The sequence below is a fragment of the Anopheles moucheti genome, chromosome 3 (assembly GCF_943734755.1).
Source record: "Anopheles moucheti chromosome 3, idAnoMoucSN_F20_07, whole genome shotgun sequence".
Lineage (NCBI taxonomy): Eukaryota > Metazoa > Arthropoda > Insecta > Diptera > Culicidae > Anopheles > Anopheles moucheti.
This window is the reverse complement of record NC_069141.1, coordinates 73,564,477-73,580,731: the sequence shown is the minus strand read 5'-3', so window position 1 is coordinate 73,580,731 and position 16,255 is coordinate 73,564,477. Positions and strand designations below refer to the sequence as shown.

Here is a 16,255-nt window from a genome sequence, read left to right as displayed (position 1 = left end):
AAACAAATTAGTCAGTTTGTAACGTGGCCGTAAAAGTGGGTTAAGAGGCTCATGAATTTCTTTTCAAATTAAAATAAGGTAAGCGCCCAAAGCGGGCTCGATCCTAGCTGAACTCATTGAAGTGTTTTGTGAGTGTTAGGAAAGAATTAAATCGAAGCAAAGCTAAGAGCAAAAAAAACAAGCACACGAACTCCACGAACACTTGTTCGGTACAAGGTGATTGAAGAGCAACGACGGAAAGGCAACACAAAACCGGGCAAGAAAGATGACGGCATTTACATTTCACAGATTAGCGAAAGAGCGACCCGGGGGTGGGGGGTGGGGGGGTGGACCGGGCCTTTGATCGCTGATGGGTGGCAGGCGGATAATAATAATAATGTTGCCGTGCTGTGCTAATCGCAAATGATGAGGTAATGCAATTACAACCGTTTGCATTTCACGCTCACCTCCCCCAAATGGCGGGGAGGCAAGTATTTTAATGTCGGAGTCACCCATTTTCCCTAAGCTCGTCCCGGTCCAGCATTAGAGTTGCATTTGGTTGCGCCGGGTACGGTTTTTTTTTTTTGCGCGATAAGATAAGCGCTAATTCGGGAAACCTTTTAAAGCTGCAACGCCTCTTCTTGTGTGTGAGGGAATGGCGGACAAAATGGCGGGCGGAAAACGGGCGGTGCGCGGTGAAAAGCGCGCAAGATAGCGAGGTAACGTTATGTTATGCAGCTATTGAGGTAGCAGCATGAATTTCAAATAGTTCACTTGAAAGTCAATTAACTCGTTCCGCAGTAAAGTGGAAGCAACATTTCCCTTTGGGGCATATTTTCCCTTCCAAACCCTGTGTAATTATGAAATTAGTGCAAGCGCACGCACTGCTCGCCAATGGCATTAAGAATTTTCGCCTCCCCCCGAGGTCTGCTTGCGCCCCACCGGGCACTCCACGCTTAAGAAATCCATTAAAAAGGGGAGCGTGCGAGAACAGTGGAGAACGAGGTGAAATAGGGGAGAACAAGGCAAAATAGTGGAAAACAAGGTGAAATAGAGAAGATCATGGTGATATAAGAGAGAAGCAGGTAGAGTTGAGGAGAATTAGGCGGAATAGGGAAGTGCACGGTGAAGCAGAGGAGAACAAGGCGAAATAGTGGGGAGAACAAGGCGAAAAAATGGTACTCGACTAACAACTAATAGATTAGGTTGCAGATCCTATAACGACCTAATGTAAACGCAACATACTACAACTGCTTTTACCGGCGAGACGGGGGGTTCTCTCTTTCGCTCTCTTTCTCTCTCTTCCTCTCTCTTTCTCTATCTATCTTTCTGAAACATTTTTCCTACGCTTGTCGCAAACGTCTTGGAGTAAAACGGTGCAAATATGCGAAAAAGATAGAGTAGATGGGTTGAAAAACTTCCATTCCGTTTGGCGCAACTCCTTTGCAGCACGCCTGTAGTGTGCGGCCGGATGCATCAGATGCCAACGCAAGAAACGAAACGCTCCCGTTGGTTCCGTAGAATCGATTCGTGCCGTTGGTTGGTTGTGTGGGAAAAAGACTTTTTTCTTCCTGACAGAAATATCTTTCCAGGGACCGGGGTGCACCGGGGAAAGGCCAAGGAAAAAAAACACACACACTGCCAGAATCCGCGGGAGCGTTCCGTCGCTCGTTCCGTTTGGGGGCATCATCAGCATAACGTATTGCATTAAGATATGCTTTTGACACGTTCACGTGAACCTTTAAGGCCGGCGTGAGGAACCGAGAGATGCACGCACGCAAGGAAACGACTACCGGCAGTGCCGGCACGGTTGAGTAACCGCAATAGAGGTGGAAAATAAAATGGGCGGCCCACACGATAACAATGTGTCACAAGCTCGTACCGGCGGCAAAAGGTTGTGTCAATTTCATCCCGCCAAATGCGCGCGCGAGATTGGTGAGGGAAAGTTTTTTTTTTCAACCTTCTCTCGGTGTCCGCTTCCGCGCGACCAGAACCGGTGGTCCCGAAGTGGTTCCCGTTCCAGCCTTTCTCCGCTACAGCTAGTGCTGCTGCTGCTGTTGGCGTGTGCAACCGTGAAATGATTGATCACCACAATGTAGGCACATAAAACACCATCATTCAGCGAACGGCGAACAAGCGAATGTGAGGTCGGAACCGATCGTCGCCCTGTTCACTTATGCTGGGTGCATGCTGTGGGTTGCGTATTTTTTTTTGTTGTTGCCGTTGTTACTCTTCGTCACTTTGGTTATCTGCCGTGTTTTTGCTCGTAGCTCCTTTTTCCCCCTTTTTTGATTTGTCGGGTGCCGGGTTTCTTCCCGGCTTATCGCGCACTAATAACAATCGGGAAGCGAAAAATGTTTTCTCATATCGTGTAGCTGATTTTTCTTCCTGTCCTTGGTTGGCATTAGGCATATCGGAGGAACGGGGCCAAACGGTGCGTGCGTGAAAGAAACCCATTACACGACGAGCTTAAAGAGTTCGCCGCGATATGTGACGCTGGCTAGCGGGCTGGTGGGTTTTGATTTGTGGCATGGCACGCGCAACGGAAGCGTTAAAAGCATTGCTCAACAGTGTAACATCGTGGATAACATTGTGGCATTAGCTTTCAACTTCTTCGAGCTTCTGAATTTTTAAATAATTAATTATACTTTAAAATTTATCTTTTTTATAATAATAATAATACTTTTTGCTCGAAGGAAATTACAAGTACTGTATCTACGGTGGGACACACTCCTTTTATCCGGCTGTTGGATTATCCGTGCTAATGGAAACATTTCTATTTGAAAAGCAGACTTAGAAAATTTGCAGTTTTCCTCACTAATCTTCAAACTAAAAATATGTTTGAGAAACACCAACTATCTCAATAAAATATTCCATGAAATTCCTTAAAAATAATACGGCGAAAGCCGTCATTATGGAATAAATAAATAAATTAATTCCTTAAATGTTCCTTCCATCCATGATGCTCGCTTATCCGAGCAGAGAAGAGTATCGATGAGTATCGCTAAGAGTAATTATGAATAAAAAACATCTTAAAAGCAAATGGAGATGTTGGACAATAAGGTGGCATCACTATTTAACACATAATTGCATAATTGACATTATTTAGACAAAAATGTAACTTCAAGGTAAATTTAACATAAATCTTCCATACACGAATACCCTTGAAAACATGACTTTATCACACTTGATGCTCATAAATTCTTCAAAAAATTGCGAAAAATCCTTGAATTGATCTTCATAAAATGATGTACTCACAACTTATACAACTAACCTTAAAATATCTTGACTAAAATCTCCCGCTCCCTGTCCCAAACGTGAATTCTCCTCTGAATGATGCAAATAATGAAGCCATCATAAACCAGCAAAAAAAAAAAAAACGGAACATTCGCTTTAAGCTTCCCGTTTGCGTTCCGCGCCGGAATGGTTGCGCTTCTTTTAAACGGTACACGACGCGTTTGCTGCTGCATTCTGGTACTACCCGGAACAGAAAGGACAGACGACAGCCGAATGCTGGCATACTAAACGGCACCATTTTTATTGCCACTAATTACAATTCAATTCCGCAGCCACAGTGACTTTGTACGTCGGTTCGTTGTCAACGGTTTTTTTTGTTCTCCTCCTCCTCCTCTTTCAATTGCCCGCCTGCCTGTCACCGTTTCCTTCTTCCTGCCCAAAACACTGTAGCGACTCGATCGGCTACAACAGCAAACAAACAAGCAAAAAATAAACCCCGTTTGACGGAAGTGTTGTGTCCATCGGTGGTGAGTATTCGGCCCTTTTAGGGATTGCCGTGTTCGGGCGCAAAATCACCGTGGACCGGGTTGCCGGAAACGATTACAGGCACGTCGGACAAATGACAAACCCCAGCCGATGGTCAAACACATACCGACGATCGTAATCGATCCGATCCAGCGCCGTCCGATTTCCATCTTGGGCCGTGTGGTAAGTGCTCGATCATTGTTTCACTCTCTGTGCGATGCGTACCAGTGCATGCAAAACAAGCAGCCCCGAAAAAAAAAACAGTCCGTGAAAAACTGTACTCACCTACAATCGCACAAACGCCACAAAGAAAAAAAAACAAACGATCGAATCGGCTACACGTCGGCTTCCCGGTACGCCAAAAACCTCTCCCAAAGAAGGAAGCACCCGGAACCGGTGCGTACGTATGACTCGGTGAAACATTTCAAGCATTTCGAACAATCACGCCATGCCATTACTTGTTGAAATTTATTACTTTACATTGCCCCCGGGCCACCTTCCCCCGAAAGGGGCCGCGTTCTAATATTAATTATATACAATAAAAGTGTTAATTAAAGCCATCGCACGGATCACGATCGGGTTCAGTAACGCGCGTACGCGCGCATAAGCGGCGCAGCTTAAAGGTTTTTTTTTTCCTGTCACGGCTTAGGTAGGGTTCTTAACGGACAAACATACATCGGCGTGTTTCTCGGGTGCTGGAACGCCACAGCCACAGACACGATTGGGTAGAAATGTTACAAACTGCTAATGCATGTACAGGCCGAGTGATCGCGCTGTTAATGCTGGCAACATCGCAACAGCAACTGCATCTGGGCACGCATTATGCATAATGCTGGTATGCACACACACACTCGTGTGGAAACCTTTTCGTTTGGCAACATTACACGGTAAATGTGTCGAAGAAGATGCGGCGGATGGAAGCAAGAAATAATTAAAAAAAGACAGAGGTGCTAGTGCTTCGAGTTCGCAACACAACTCCACTGCAACGTTTGCTCAGTTTTGTTTCATCGGTTTGTTTTATAGCTCTGTTTGATTGTGTATGTTGGGTGGTTTTTTTTTTGCTTGTTCCCATGTGCGAAAATATTATTCACGAATTTTGCAACAAACCCAAACCCCTCTCGATTGCACCCCGAACAGAGGGCGGAAGCGACATTCAAACCAAGAAGCGACCAGAACTAAGAAAAAAATTGTTAATGTTAATGAGACATAAATTTTAACATTTTATCGACATGCACTTACTATCGCCGACGTCAAGAGGGCCCCGTTTTGCTAGGTGTTTTGCGCTGGTTTCACGCTACAACCCTGCAAACAATTGGCAGCTTAAGGGCAATTAATGGGCTATGCAAAGTATGATCTTGGAAGTGAACGGCATAAAACCTTTCTCAAGGGAACAAACTGTCTTTAATTTACGTAATAATAACTTAATTTCTATTGGGAATTCTCGAGCCAAATCCTTCAATATGTTGCGCGATTATTTTTTTCTTGTTTAATGCTTATTTACATTCTGCTAACACACATCCTGCCGTGGAGAAATAGTTTCCTAATGCACGAAAACGAGCAAGTGCGAAATGTGTGTTTCGTAGTGCAAAGGAGGGAGAGCTATAAATTTCTGTGCTAATTGCCCTTGACAAAAGTAAACCGATGGTGATCGTAGTCAAAAGACAAAAAAAACGCAGATGGAGATGGCCACATCAACCCCATGCACCGATCGTGTCTGTTCGCCTTAAGCTGAATTGTTCGGAACAAACAACAAACGTCAAACGGAAAAACTCATCAATCTCGAGTTATCTCTCGCACTGGAACAGAAACGGACCGAGAAATACACACGAACACACATGATCGAAGGACGCGCAATAGACGCAACGCAGAGGATGGTAAGAAAAGCGTAAAGTAAAAACATCACCACCCCTGGCGGCCGTCTTAAGCCATCCACCGGCCAACTTGGAGGCCTCCCTTGTATATTTCTTTCCGATGCTTCAGCTGCCAAATAGGTGACCAAATTACCACGTTTCGGTTACGTTTCGAAGGCCCGTTTGCGCCTTTTGCATTTGCAGGGGGGCCCCCGTTGACAAAGGTGTAAATTGAAATCAACCATCTGGGGTTGTTTCCTTCTCTCTGTTCTCTGTTCTTTTATTCCGGCGTTCAAGTCGTCCATTCAAACTCGGTGACGCTGTTTTTTTTTTCTTTTCTTTTGCGCTTAGTTTTCCTCCGTGCGGCCGTGCGTTTCGATTGCGGCAGTGAATTCCTTTTGTTTTTTTTTTGGATACCGGGCGCGAATAGACCGCGGAAAGGCCGTCGTGGTCGAACCGCGGCCCTTTTTGTCGCCCCGCCTCGGTGACGATCCGTGCGGCCGGTGAAGAATTATGAACCCCATAAGCAATCAATTTGAAGAATCTGGATCGCCTTTCAACACGGCCAAAACACGGTTCGGGCGTTCTTCCACGAAGAAAATAGCTTCGGAACGCTCGAGACAACCCCGACAAAAGGCTAAGACACAAAACATGCTCCGAGGAAGAAAGAAAAGAAAAAAGAAGGTAATCAGCGATATTTGATACATTTCTAAACGGGGATCTCTCCGCTTTTTTGGGGTGGTTTTTTTTACTTTAATGTTTTGTATCGCAGTATCGGTCGCTTTTCGTTAACATTCGTGTGCTTTCTTACAACGCGGTCGGGGCACGATTATAGATCGCGGCGAAGATCCTCCGTCAGTGGTTATCATCGTTTGCCTTGAATGAATTGCCATGTGTGTGCTTCAATGTCGAAGCTTTTGCTGGCTACAAAAGAAGCGAGAGAGCACACAAAAAAAAGAGAACAACCGAAACCGCATCGCACAATCGTGGACAGAAACTGACAGAAAGCGAAACATTTGTTAAGTCAATTCTAATGGACGCTAATGTGCGATACTGCACCGGATTCGATAAATCTTGGCGTGGGAATGATTCACGCACGCTGCAAACAACCTGCTGCCGGTTGGCCGCTATCTACACCTATGTATAATTCAAACGCAGCCACACACGAGCGCGCGCTCACCGTAGCCTCTACCCTTTACGGGGTTCCGGGGATGATTTGGTTGCGAATGTGCCGCTGTAAAGCTTCATAAATCGAGCGCCTGACAGCAGAACCGAACGGGTTCTACCAGCAACATCCATTCAACCTTACTAGCGTGGCTCGGACAACGGCACGAATTATGCTGATACAATGTGGCCGATGTATGTCACCCAAAACTCATCACGATGTGGGTACGCTTCAAGCATGTACAATATGTTGGAAAAAAAAAACAAAAATCCGGCGTGCGTGTTGGCAGAAGTTTGTCATTGTTTCCTTTCTTCGCGAAAGCGTTACAAGCAAGAGACACAAATTGGGACAAATAAATGATTCATGCGTACCATTGACAGGGGTTTTGGAAAACGTGAGTGTCTTACGGGAGTGGAAGTCAACCTCACTCGCACTAAACTGTCAGTTAATGAGTCTATTGTGTGTGATTGAGAGGTTAAATGATCCATAAATCACTAATATTGCCAAAATGAAAAAAAAACTTAATGTAAATCAGTCAAAAATAGTGGGAAAAAATCTAAATAAACACTTAAAAATAACCCAAAACAAATGCTTTTAAAGATTAATTAATTACTTGAAACATTAAAACAAATTAATTAAAAATAATGCAATAATGTTCACAGCTCGTTGCAGTTAAAATAACATTTAAAATAGAATACATAAAAACATCCTAAAATTAAACGTAAAAGAAAAGTAAAGTTCCTACATGTGACTAAGATTTAACAGAAAATTGCATAAAAACATAGAACAAATATAATAAATCATTAATTTTGAAACTTTGTACACAAATTGCTTATATAAACTAGCTCACACACAGCGAAAACTAGAGACAAAAAAACAACTGATTCGTTTGTTATCGTTTGACAGCTAAACGTTCTGAGTGAACGATTACTAAGCACTCAGTTAATGAGTCCCCGCGAGTGAACGATTGAAGGGCAAGATGTGCCATAAGTGTTTTGTACCAACGAATAAAATATGTTTTCCTTTGTCAACTAATTTTTTTTTTCTTTCCCCCCATCCCCAGGAAAAGCCTCCTTTGCCCGTTTACGTAACGTTGTTTTCGCCAACTTAAGCAACAATTGTTGATCTAGCATAAACAATCGTGACCGAGACACAGGCCGTGGTTGTGTGCTAGAAGCAGAGCAAAGAAAAAAAATAACTCAACCCATACGATCACAATGCAGCGCCGATGAACAAATCGAAGAGTAAAATTTCAGGTCGTGTTGTGACTAAACGATCGTTCCGATGTCCAACCACACGATCGTGTGTAGTTTAACTTTTTTAACACGTTTCGGTCACAGTTGTTGTGTTCGAACCTTTTTTTTGTTTGTTTGTTTGTTTTATTATTTTTCGTTTTGCTTTAAATATAATAATTTGCGTACGCACAAGTTCCGCTGCGCTTCCGTGCGGATATTGATTGGTTGTTTCGTTTTATTGTGAACTCGTCAGCGAAACGCGTGCGGGCCACCCTTACAGAACGAGGGCTTACGCTTTGCTGTTTCCCAGGTTATTCGAACCCACCAGCACCGTCCGTTTGTTTGGTCTAGTGGAGCGTTTATTTAATCAGCGGTAGTGATTGAGTAGGCATTGCTTTATTTCGGTGTGTGACACTGTTAAGTTTTACGCTCCAGGAGAGCTACCCCACTGTGCTTTTGTTTCCATTTTTATGAATTGGTTCACTTTTTGCCACTCAACGAAGGTTGAGTTTTTGGGGTTTGGGGGAAGAAATTTGATAACGAAAAAAAAATCATTTGATTAAGCAAATCGCAATCGAAACGTAGTTCTTTCGATCGAACATTGTTTGTGGACTACTTCGATGGTGAATCGATGTCTAATTATGGATGTTGTTGCGATGTCACATAGTTTATTGAAACATGTCTCGTACTATTTTCCAATTTCCGTTTGTTGTTTATCATACCGCAATCACATACATTTCCACCCCAGTAATCGTTACGGGATGCGACTGTATTGGAGTGAAACATTTTTCTTAATAAATTATTCATCTTTTATCATCCATTGCACCCGTTGCGTTCGATGTGTTTTTGCTGCAGTCTATTGCTTCAATTCATTTTTTGTTTTCACACACACACACCACACACTTTCTCTCGGTGCCAAAATGCCGGCCGGCTTCTGTTTCACCCACGTTCGATGCGTCCATGTGGTGTGGTGAATTTTCCCCGACCCGAAACAATTGCATTGACGCGGGCACGGTTCATTTCCATTCCACAACACAATACAACAGCCCGTACACAATTCGAAGTACATACACCGGAAATTATTTGGCAATTTATCGTAATTTATGAGTAATCAATTTTATTTCCCTCCGACTCCACGGCTTGCCTCCCAGCCAGGCCCGTTTGGTCGCCGGGGTTCGACCCGGTTGTACGTATGTTGGCGTTGTGTTCGTTTCTGTTTTGTTTTATTATCTTCACTTGTTTCTGTTCGCTATGCATCATCACGCTTCTTTTGGTTGGTTTTTCTCTGTCTTTTTTTCTCCTTTTTTTTGCTTTTTCATTTCCTCTTTTTGTCTTGACATGTTTTGCTAGCTTTTTTGGGAGGGTGGGGGGTGACGATCCACATAAAAAAAAGAGACTCCCCATCCCCCACTCGCCCAGTTTTCGTACGTGTGTACGTCGGTTTCTTTTTATGTCTGCTAAACGGTTTTCATTTTATTTTTTGTTACCTTAGCTTTATAGTAGTATTTCATTTTATTGTACATTCTGCAAAATTTTGTTGCTCCTGGGCGTATATTGATTTTTTGTTTTTTTGTTTTATATTTCAACCCAACCATTTTTTTTTTGCCTTACCAGCTTATGGAACATTTTTCGATGGGTTTCATTCATTTTGCCATTTTTTTCTTTTTTTGTTGTTTTGTTTTTTCTTCTTCTTTTGTTTGGCAAACTTTTTTGAGAAAGCTTGAGTTCAACAGTTTTGCTGACGTTCTGATTTCCTGACGGAGTCCCGGCCCGGTAGCAGCAAATCAATCGGAACAGCCAACACTAGTCACCTGCCAAGCGATGTTTGTTTTACCTCCCCCCCCCCCCCCCCCCTCCCCTCAGTGTCTCTTGCCCTCTTTTTCTTTCTATTTTTATATGCTTTATTAGCGTGGTTGTAATTGTCCATATCCGGTCCGGGTGGGTATAAATATTTTTTGTTGCTCCCTATAACATGTCTGACTGGTGGAAAATATTGTTTCTGTACAAGCAAAAAGGAAGGTAACCCGATACCCGATGGAAATCGAAAACCGAACGATCGAATTCGATCGGTGATTGTAGTGTTAAGCAAAAACAAAAGTACGCACCAACCAAAAAAAAAAAGAAAATGATTTAACTCTTTCCGGCAAGTTCGATCAACTGGCCCTGGAAGTGAAGCAAACCAGAAAATAGAAAACATAAAAATGGCACATCAATGATATGCCACATAAGCGTCTCCCTGTGGCCAAGTGTAAAGAACTTCGTTATGTGTGATTGTTTACCTAACGAAACGATTGAAAAATAAACGTTTGCTTTAGCTACTTTCTGCACAAAAATAGAGGCAACATTTTTTAATACTTCTTTTACGAAGTTTGAAGCCAACGAATTGTTCTATTTGCAATGGTTTGACACTTTTATTTGGCACAAAAACATCAACAAAACCATTCAATAAATAAAACCTTCAGTTTAAAAACCTTTCTAATTAGTAAACAAACTTACTATTTTGTTTTGAACAACTTATTTGGTGGTTTACTCAATTTGTGGTGATAAACACACGCACAGAAATAGCAAAAACCGCTCCCAGATGGTTGTTTTTCACCATTTTGGCTCAGGCGGATTGCCCGTAAGTGGATGCGTAGCCACCCGATGCGTTCGAACACAGCCTCAACGAGAATGTGCTTAGCTACATTAGCTACCATTCGGTAACAAGTGTGTGCCAGCGCTCGATCGGCGTCCCGCTGTATCGATCGTGTTCGATCGATGAAGAGATTGCACTTTAAGGTACCTTTCAGCGCGTCCAAGTGTGCGTTGGGTGGTGAAGTGTAACCATTAACATAAAATTTCAATATGAATTACAACTCCGCAACTCCCATGACCCTTCGCGGCCAACGCTAATGGTTACTACACTGTCCGAATCTTTCAGCGCGTCGTTTCACACACACGCAAAGTGCGGTGCCAATAGCAAATCTGGCACCGACCAGAAATGGACGGGTAATTAAATACAGCTTCGAGTGGTAAATGGTTGATGGTAATAAAGATGTACCCCCTGCGCAATTGAGGGGGGGGGTGAGCTATGCGCTAAGGGTTGGGAGCAAAAAATGGACAAGCTTCGGAGTTGTTAGTTTGCTCAAGCTTTCCAGCACCAGCGATCCATTGTGATGCGATGCCCAGGCATTGTTTTGTTTCTGGGATCTGAGAAAACATCCAACAGGCTCTATTCAAATGTGCGTCTCCATCGCAAAGCCGTAATGGGCCGTGAGGAGCAAACTTCTCTTTCTTCTAAAGATCCACAAATGGGTTCGCTACCTATTGTCCAGTTTAGGTGGAGATGAGTTTTCGATGAGTTTGGGCAATCGGTGTGCCGGAGTTCCCCAAGCATCGGTCCAAGAGCATCCAGACGCTTTCCAGTAGAGATGGACAGGCGTGGTGCGTTAGTGAGTTCCCACTTGAGAAAGTAACAGAAAAAATAACAACATTTTCCGATCGGGTTTTTCGGGTGGAGGTACCTCCTCGAGCTGATGATCGGTTGGACGCAAAATGTCATTGAATTCCACCGTATTCGAGCTTGTCTGCCTCTTTATTATTAATGTTCTATTGAAGGCGCTTCTTTGGCGCTTTTCAACGACGGAGTCTATGATTTTTTTTCCTTTTTTCTTCTCTTTTTTTTCCACCCCAGCTCGGAAATTGGAACTGGGAATTCGTCCGGAGCCGGGGAAACGTTGGGGAACGTCTATCGGTACAGCTCTATTTTCTGGACCATTTACAAACTCATCAACGGTAATGTATCAACGCACCGTGGTGGTTAGGCACAGCTTCGTACGCTGGAACGCCGCACGGGCGCAAAACGTAACGCCATCCACCCTAACGATTACTGCGCGCTCAACAACGGGGCATTCGTCCGTGGGTGACGAAAACCTCCTCACGTCGGCCATCGGGTATCGAGAGGAAGACGTATCATTTTCTCATTTTTGGAAGGGAACGCTTGATGGCTAGGTGACGCGCAGGAGGAGTCCGGAGGACGGGACAACTTGAGTAAATGCCGTACGCGAAGGAGGGAAGTTCGTAGCTCGTAAATTTAGTTATCATAATATACGTCAAGTTAGGTTTAAACGAAGCTCCATTTGAAGTGATCTGAAGAAGCGATCATCTTGGCGAGTTGTGTGGTTGTGGTTTCGGGTTCGGGTTTTTTTTGCTTCTTTTCATCACACACACACAAACTCATCCTTCCCCCAAAACGGAGGGTGGGAAATGGACACATATTCCAAACAATTATGCTGTTACGTCGAGTATGCTGTTATTGACTGGGTTTTATTGCGCACAGCGGCTGATTCGAATTGGAATTCATTTTGGAGCTTGTTCGGGACCGATTTTTGAGATCATTTTACGAAACTTCACAAACACACACACGCACACACACACACACACACACACACACACACACACACACACACACACACACACACACACACATTACATTGTGATGAAGAGAGAGAAGGAGATCATCGATGGTCACAAATCACTCTGCACGCTCGAGCCGGTCGATTGGTAGCATTTAATGATTGGGACTTTTAAGGGCTTTCGATGGGAATCGATGTTCGAACAGCCAACATCAAATGCAAGCATCAAGCGTCACAATCATACAATGACACGCCCGCACAACGCCCACTGGCGGCACCCACACGTGTACTGTCGGTGTACAGCGAACAGGCGAATGATTAAAGTGTAATTAATTTCCACAACACTACGGCACGTCCCCTGGGCATGATTTAATGCCCGATACACACACACACATTTTTACAAACACTGTTTTTTTTCCAAGCACTTAAAATAAATAATTGTACCAAGACTCGAAGCGGAACGCAATAGCCGACGGGCGATGGTGCGATTTTTCTGCTACGCAATATATCAACGATTTTGTGGCTCTCTAAAAAGTACCGCCCGTAAGTAGAGAGTTAAGCACAAAACTTCAACAAAACATCGCTGAGTACAACGGGTTGTTTCCTCCGGGGGGGGGGGGGCCCTACCGTGTAGCAATCTTTTGCCGCACTCACTAATAATGTTGATAATTATGCAAAATGTTGTACATTACTTCTCATGCTGCTAACTCGAAGCCGTTTTGTGGTGCACAAGTCCGCACAAGCTCGCCAAAGCAAAGGCGAACGACACCATCCATTCCAGGCAGAGGCAGAGTCTTTACGCCCACAGCCACTGTGCTCCTGAGGAATCGGCGAACAAGTTGTTGACGTTGGATTCTGGTACACTGGCCCGCCCCGGTCTAATGCCACTGAACCGAGCGTTGGCATGTTTGTGACGCCCGTTAAGAAAATGGTTCGCACAAATGAATCTTATGCAAACTACTACACAAAACAAGTGTATCACTTGTAAAATGGGAAAAGTTTCGTGACCCTGCTTCCCGGGCGCATCACGCAGTCACAGAACACTGCCACCCGACGAGGCTCAAACCATTCCCGGGGCTCCAAACAAACGGCTTACTTGTGTAGCAGTTGATTAATACCCGGGTCTCTCTCCCCCCCGATTGCCGAATCGGTTGAATGGTCTCGGTGTAAAAGTTTCCTCTAGGTGGGCATTAAATTAAAAACCCCGGAGCTGTCCCAGCGAGGCGTGCGTTGAAGTTATTTGACATTTTTCTATAAGTAGGAGTTATATGGGTGGTAATCTTAAGGGACGAACCCCGGGCGGGCACCCGGGGGCAGAGAGTTATGGCGGTTTAAAGTGTGGCGGTTCTGCACGGTCAGAAATTATGAGGGTTGAAGGCTTTAAACAGGTTACAAACAGTCACCAAAACACCTAACTTATTAGAATTATTTTTGAAACTTTATTAAACTTTTTTAAATGGTTTCTCGTACATCTTCTGTTACACAACTGGAACGCACACAATAATTTTGATTTGTTGCCAAAAAAAAAATAACAACCAGTAAAGAAGCGATAAGCCTTTTAATTAACAGCGATCGTTGCTAAATGGACTCAAACGTGATAATAATTAGCGACTGCTACAGCTCTAACTCTAACGAAAATGAATGTTACAGATGAGCTAACAGCTTTAGTAAATAGCAAAACAGGTGACTGTAACACCTGCCATAACACTCAAAAAACGCAACGAAATGTTTCCTCAGTGTGGGACAAAAGCGGCACACAATTAAACCGAAAGGAGAGAAAAAAAACAACTGTTCGAATTAATTAGTAAACGATTTTTGCCACTGCTTAATTAAAGCATTTGTTGCCAAAGCAACACGCTTGCAATACCGAACACGGCACAGATTAAATCCGGTTGTTATGGTTATGGTCCCTTATCAAAGTTGGCAATGAAATATTTCGGTATTTATTATTATATTTCTTCTGATTTATTGTACGCGACGATGAATAAGGATTGCTTCGATATTGTCAACATTCTTCCGGTTACGCCGTGGTGAAAATTTAATTCCAAGCAAAAGTAATCCGCACCCGTGTTGGAGGAATTTTCCACACACACAAAAAGAAAAGGAAATGCAGCACACCGACTTCATGTGGCGACTCAAAAACATTCTTGAGGAAATCATTTCCATTTCGACGATTCCGGTCACGTCTTGGGTGGGAAATGGTGTGACATAGAACTTATTTCTCGACGTCGGTTGTGTAAGGCGGTTTCCACGATATCGATCTGGGTCCGAGAAGCAGAACGGAGCAGAAGTTGAAGTCTGTCGAAGCTAACTGCTTCACTTTAAGCAAGCCGACCGCGAGACGGTGCTGTGCAACACAATGGGTGAAAAGAATATTTTTCAACTTCAACTCTCAGTCACTTTAAGCCATCATCTCAACTCAGCGCCGCTCAATGGAAACTCAAAAAAACAGAATCCAGAATTCAAACACCCTCATGGGTAAAATTGTGCACCCCCATGCTCAGCAATTGTATTCATGTATGTATGCCACAAACACACACACACTGCTCTGGATGAGCGAAAAAAACCGTGAAAGAATTGCAACGCAAAAAAACAAAATCGCCAACCTAAAATCACTCCACACGCTCTTTTATGCGGATGTGGAAAAATCAATACTTTTCAACTCCCCGGGTGGCTTTTTGTCGTCGCGTCAATTTTCTGCCATTTTGATAAAATGGGGGGGAACACACACACACACACACATACAAATATACGCGCAGGGATCGATGCTGCGCGGCGCGGCTGAAAGCTTTCTTTAGACGCACCCAAAAAGGAAGCGAAAAAATATCGATGTGGCCTCCGGCCTGAAGCTCCGAAGTGAACTTGGGCGTTTGGTGGGTACGATTGCTGCTCGCTATTGTCCTTGGCGGGTGGCAGGATGATCATGTTCCTTTTTATACCGCCCGCACACACAGAACCAAAAGCAGTACCAATACACACCAATCTGACACTGGTTTAAACTGGATGGAGTTTATCCTTTTTTGCACCAAAAAAACAATATTGGGGAGTTTAGATTTTTCTTTTTTTGTTGGTGAGGTTGTTAGAGATACTCCCCATGCAACTGGAGAGAAGTTTTCCGGGGCTGAATTTCCCTCTAAACTGCTCCCCAGAGAGTGCGTGAGCGTATATTGGCAGGTTCTGATAACAGATTTAAACTGAGATCTACATTGGGCCCATGAAGGTTCCTTTTGGCGAGTGTGAGGAGTTTCTTCAATATTTTTGTTACATTGAAAACAATTTTTACATTGCTTAATTTAAAAAGATATTAAACTTCCAATAATTGACTCCACAATAAACGTTTAAGAAATCATTTTTACAACATTTTGTGCTTCCTTTAGTTTAATAACTTGAACTAAACTTACCTGTGCGGATGGCGAGCCTCGGAAGGGAAAATGTGACATGGTTTTCTCTTCTCCTGCTACTGCAAAGCCGCTAGAACGCCGTTCGCCAATCACTGTCTCAATCATTCACCGCACTTTTATTGGTTCGCGTTTTCCCAATAATAGTAATAGTAATGTCGCACACTGTTTCGTTTGCGAAATCGATCGATTAAATTACTCTGATGATGTTTTTCCTCTTTAGCTTCTTTCGTTTTTGCACGGAAACAGCAAATAAAAATACGCAGCACAAATGGTGATTTTTTTTTGGGGTTGTTTTCTTTTGGTTCCGAGTGGTTCACACTGGGAACTTTTGAGGTGGACTTAACTTCCGGCGCTATTAGTATTCACAACGCAAATTACACATTTGTAGTATTGCACAACAGCCCACACACGCACATTTCTGACACCCAATGCTGGTCTATTCGCAAGTATCGTTTCTTCGCGGCAGAAA

The 16,255-nt window shown here is 43.6% G+C and overlaps 1 protein-coding gene across 1 annotated transcript in view; it reads right to left on the bottom strand.

Moving 5' to 3' along the window:
• Positions 1 to 16,054, bottom strand: part of LOC128300368 (homeobox protein araucan) — a 60,506-nt gene extending 44,452 nt beyond the window's left edge. The window contains exon 1 of the mRNA XM_053036396.1: positions 15,787 to 16,054. Within this exon, the coding sequence (XP_052892356.1) occupies positions 15,787 to 15,891 (105 nt within the window). The 5' untranslated portion in view covers positions 15,892 to 16,054. The remainder of the gene's footprint in view (positions 1 to 15,786) is intronic.
• Between the last annotated feature and the right edge of the window lie 201 nt (positions 16,055 to 16,255).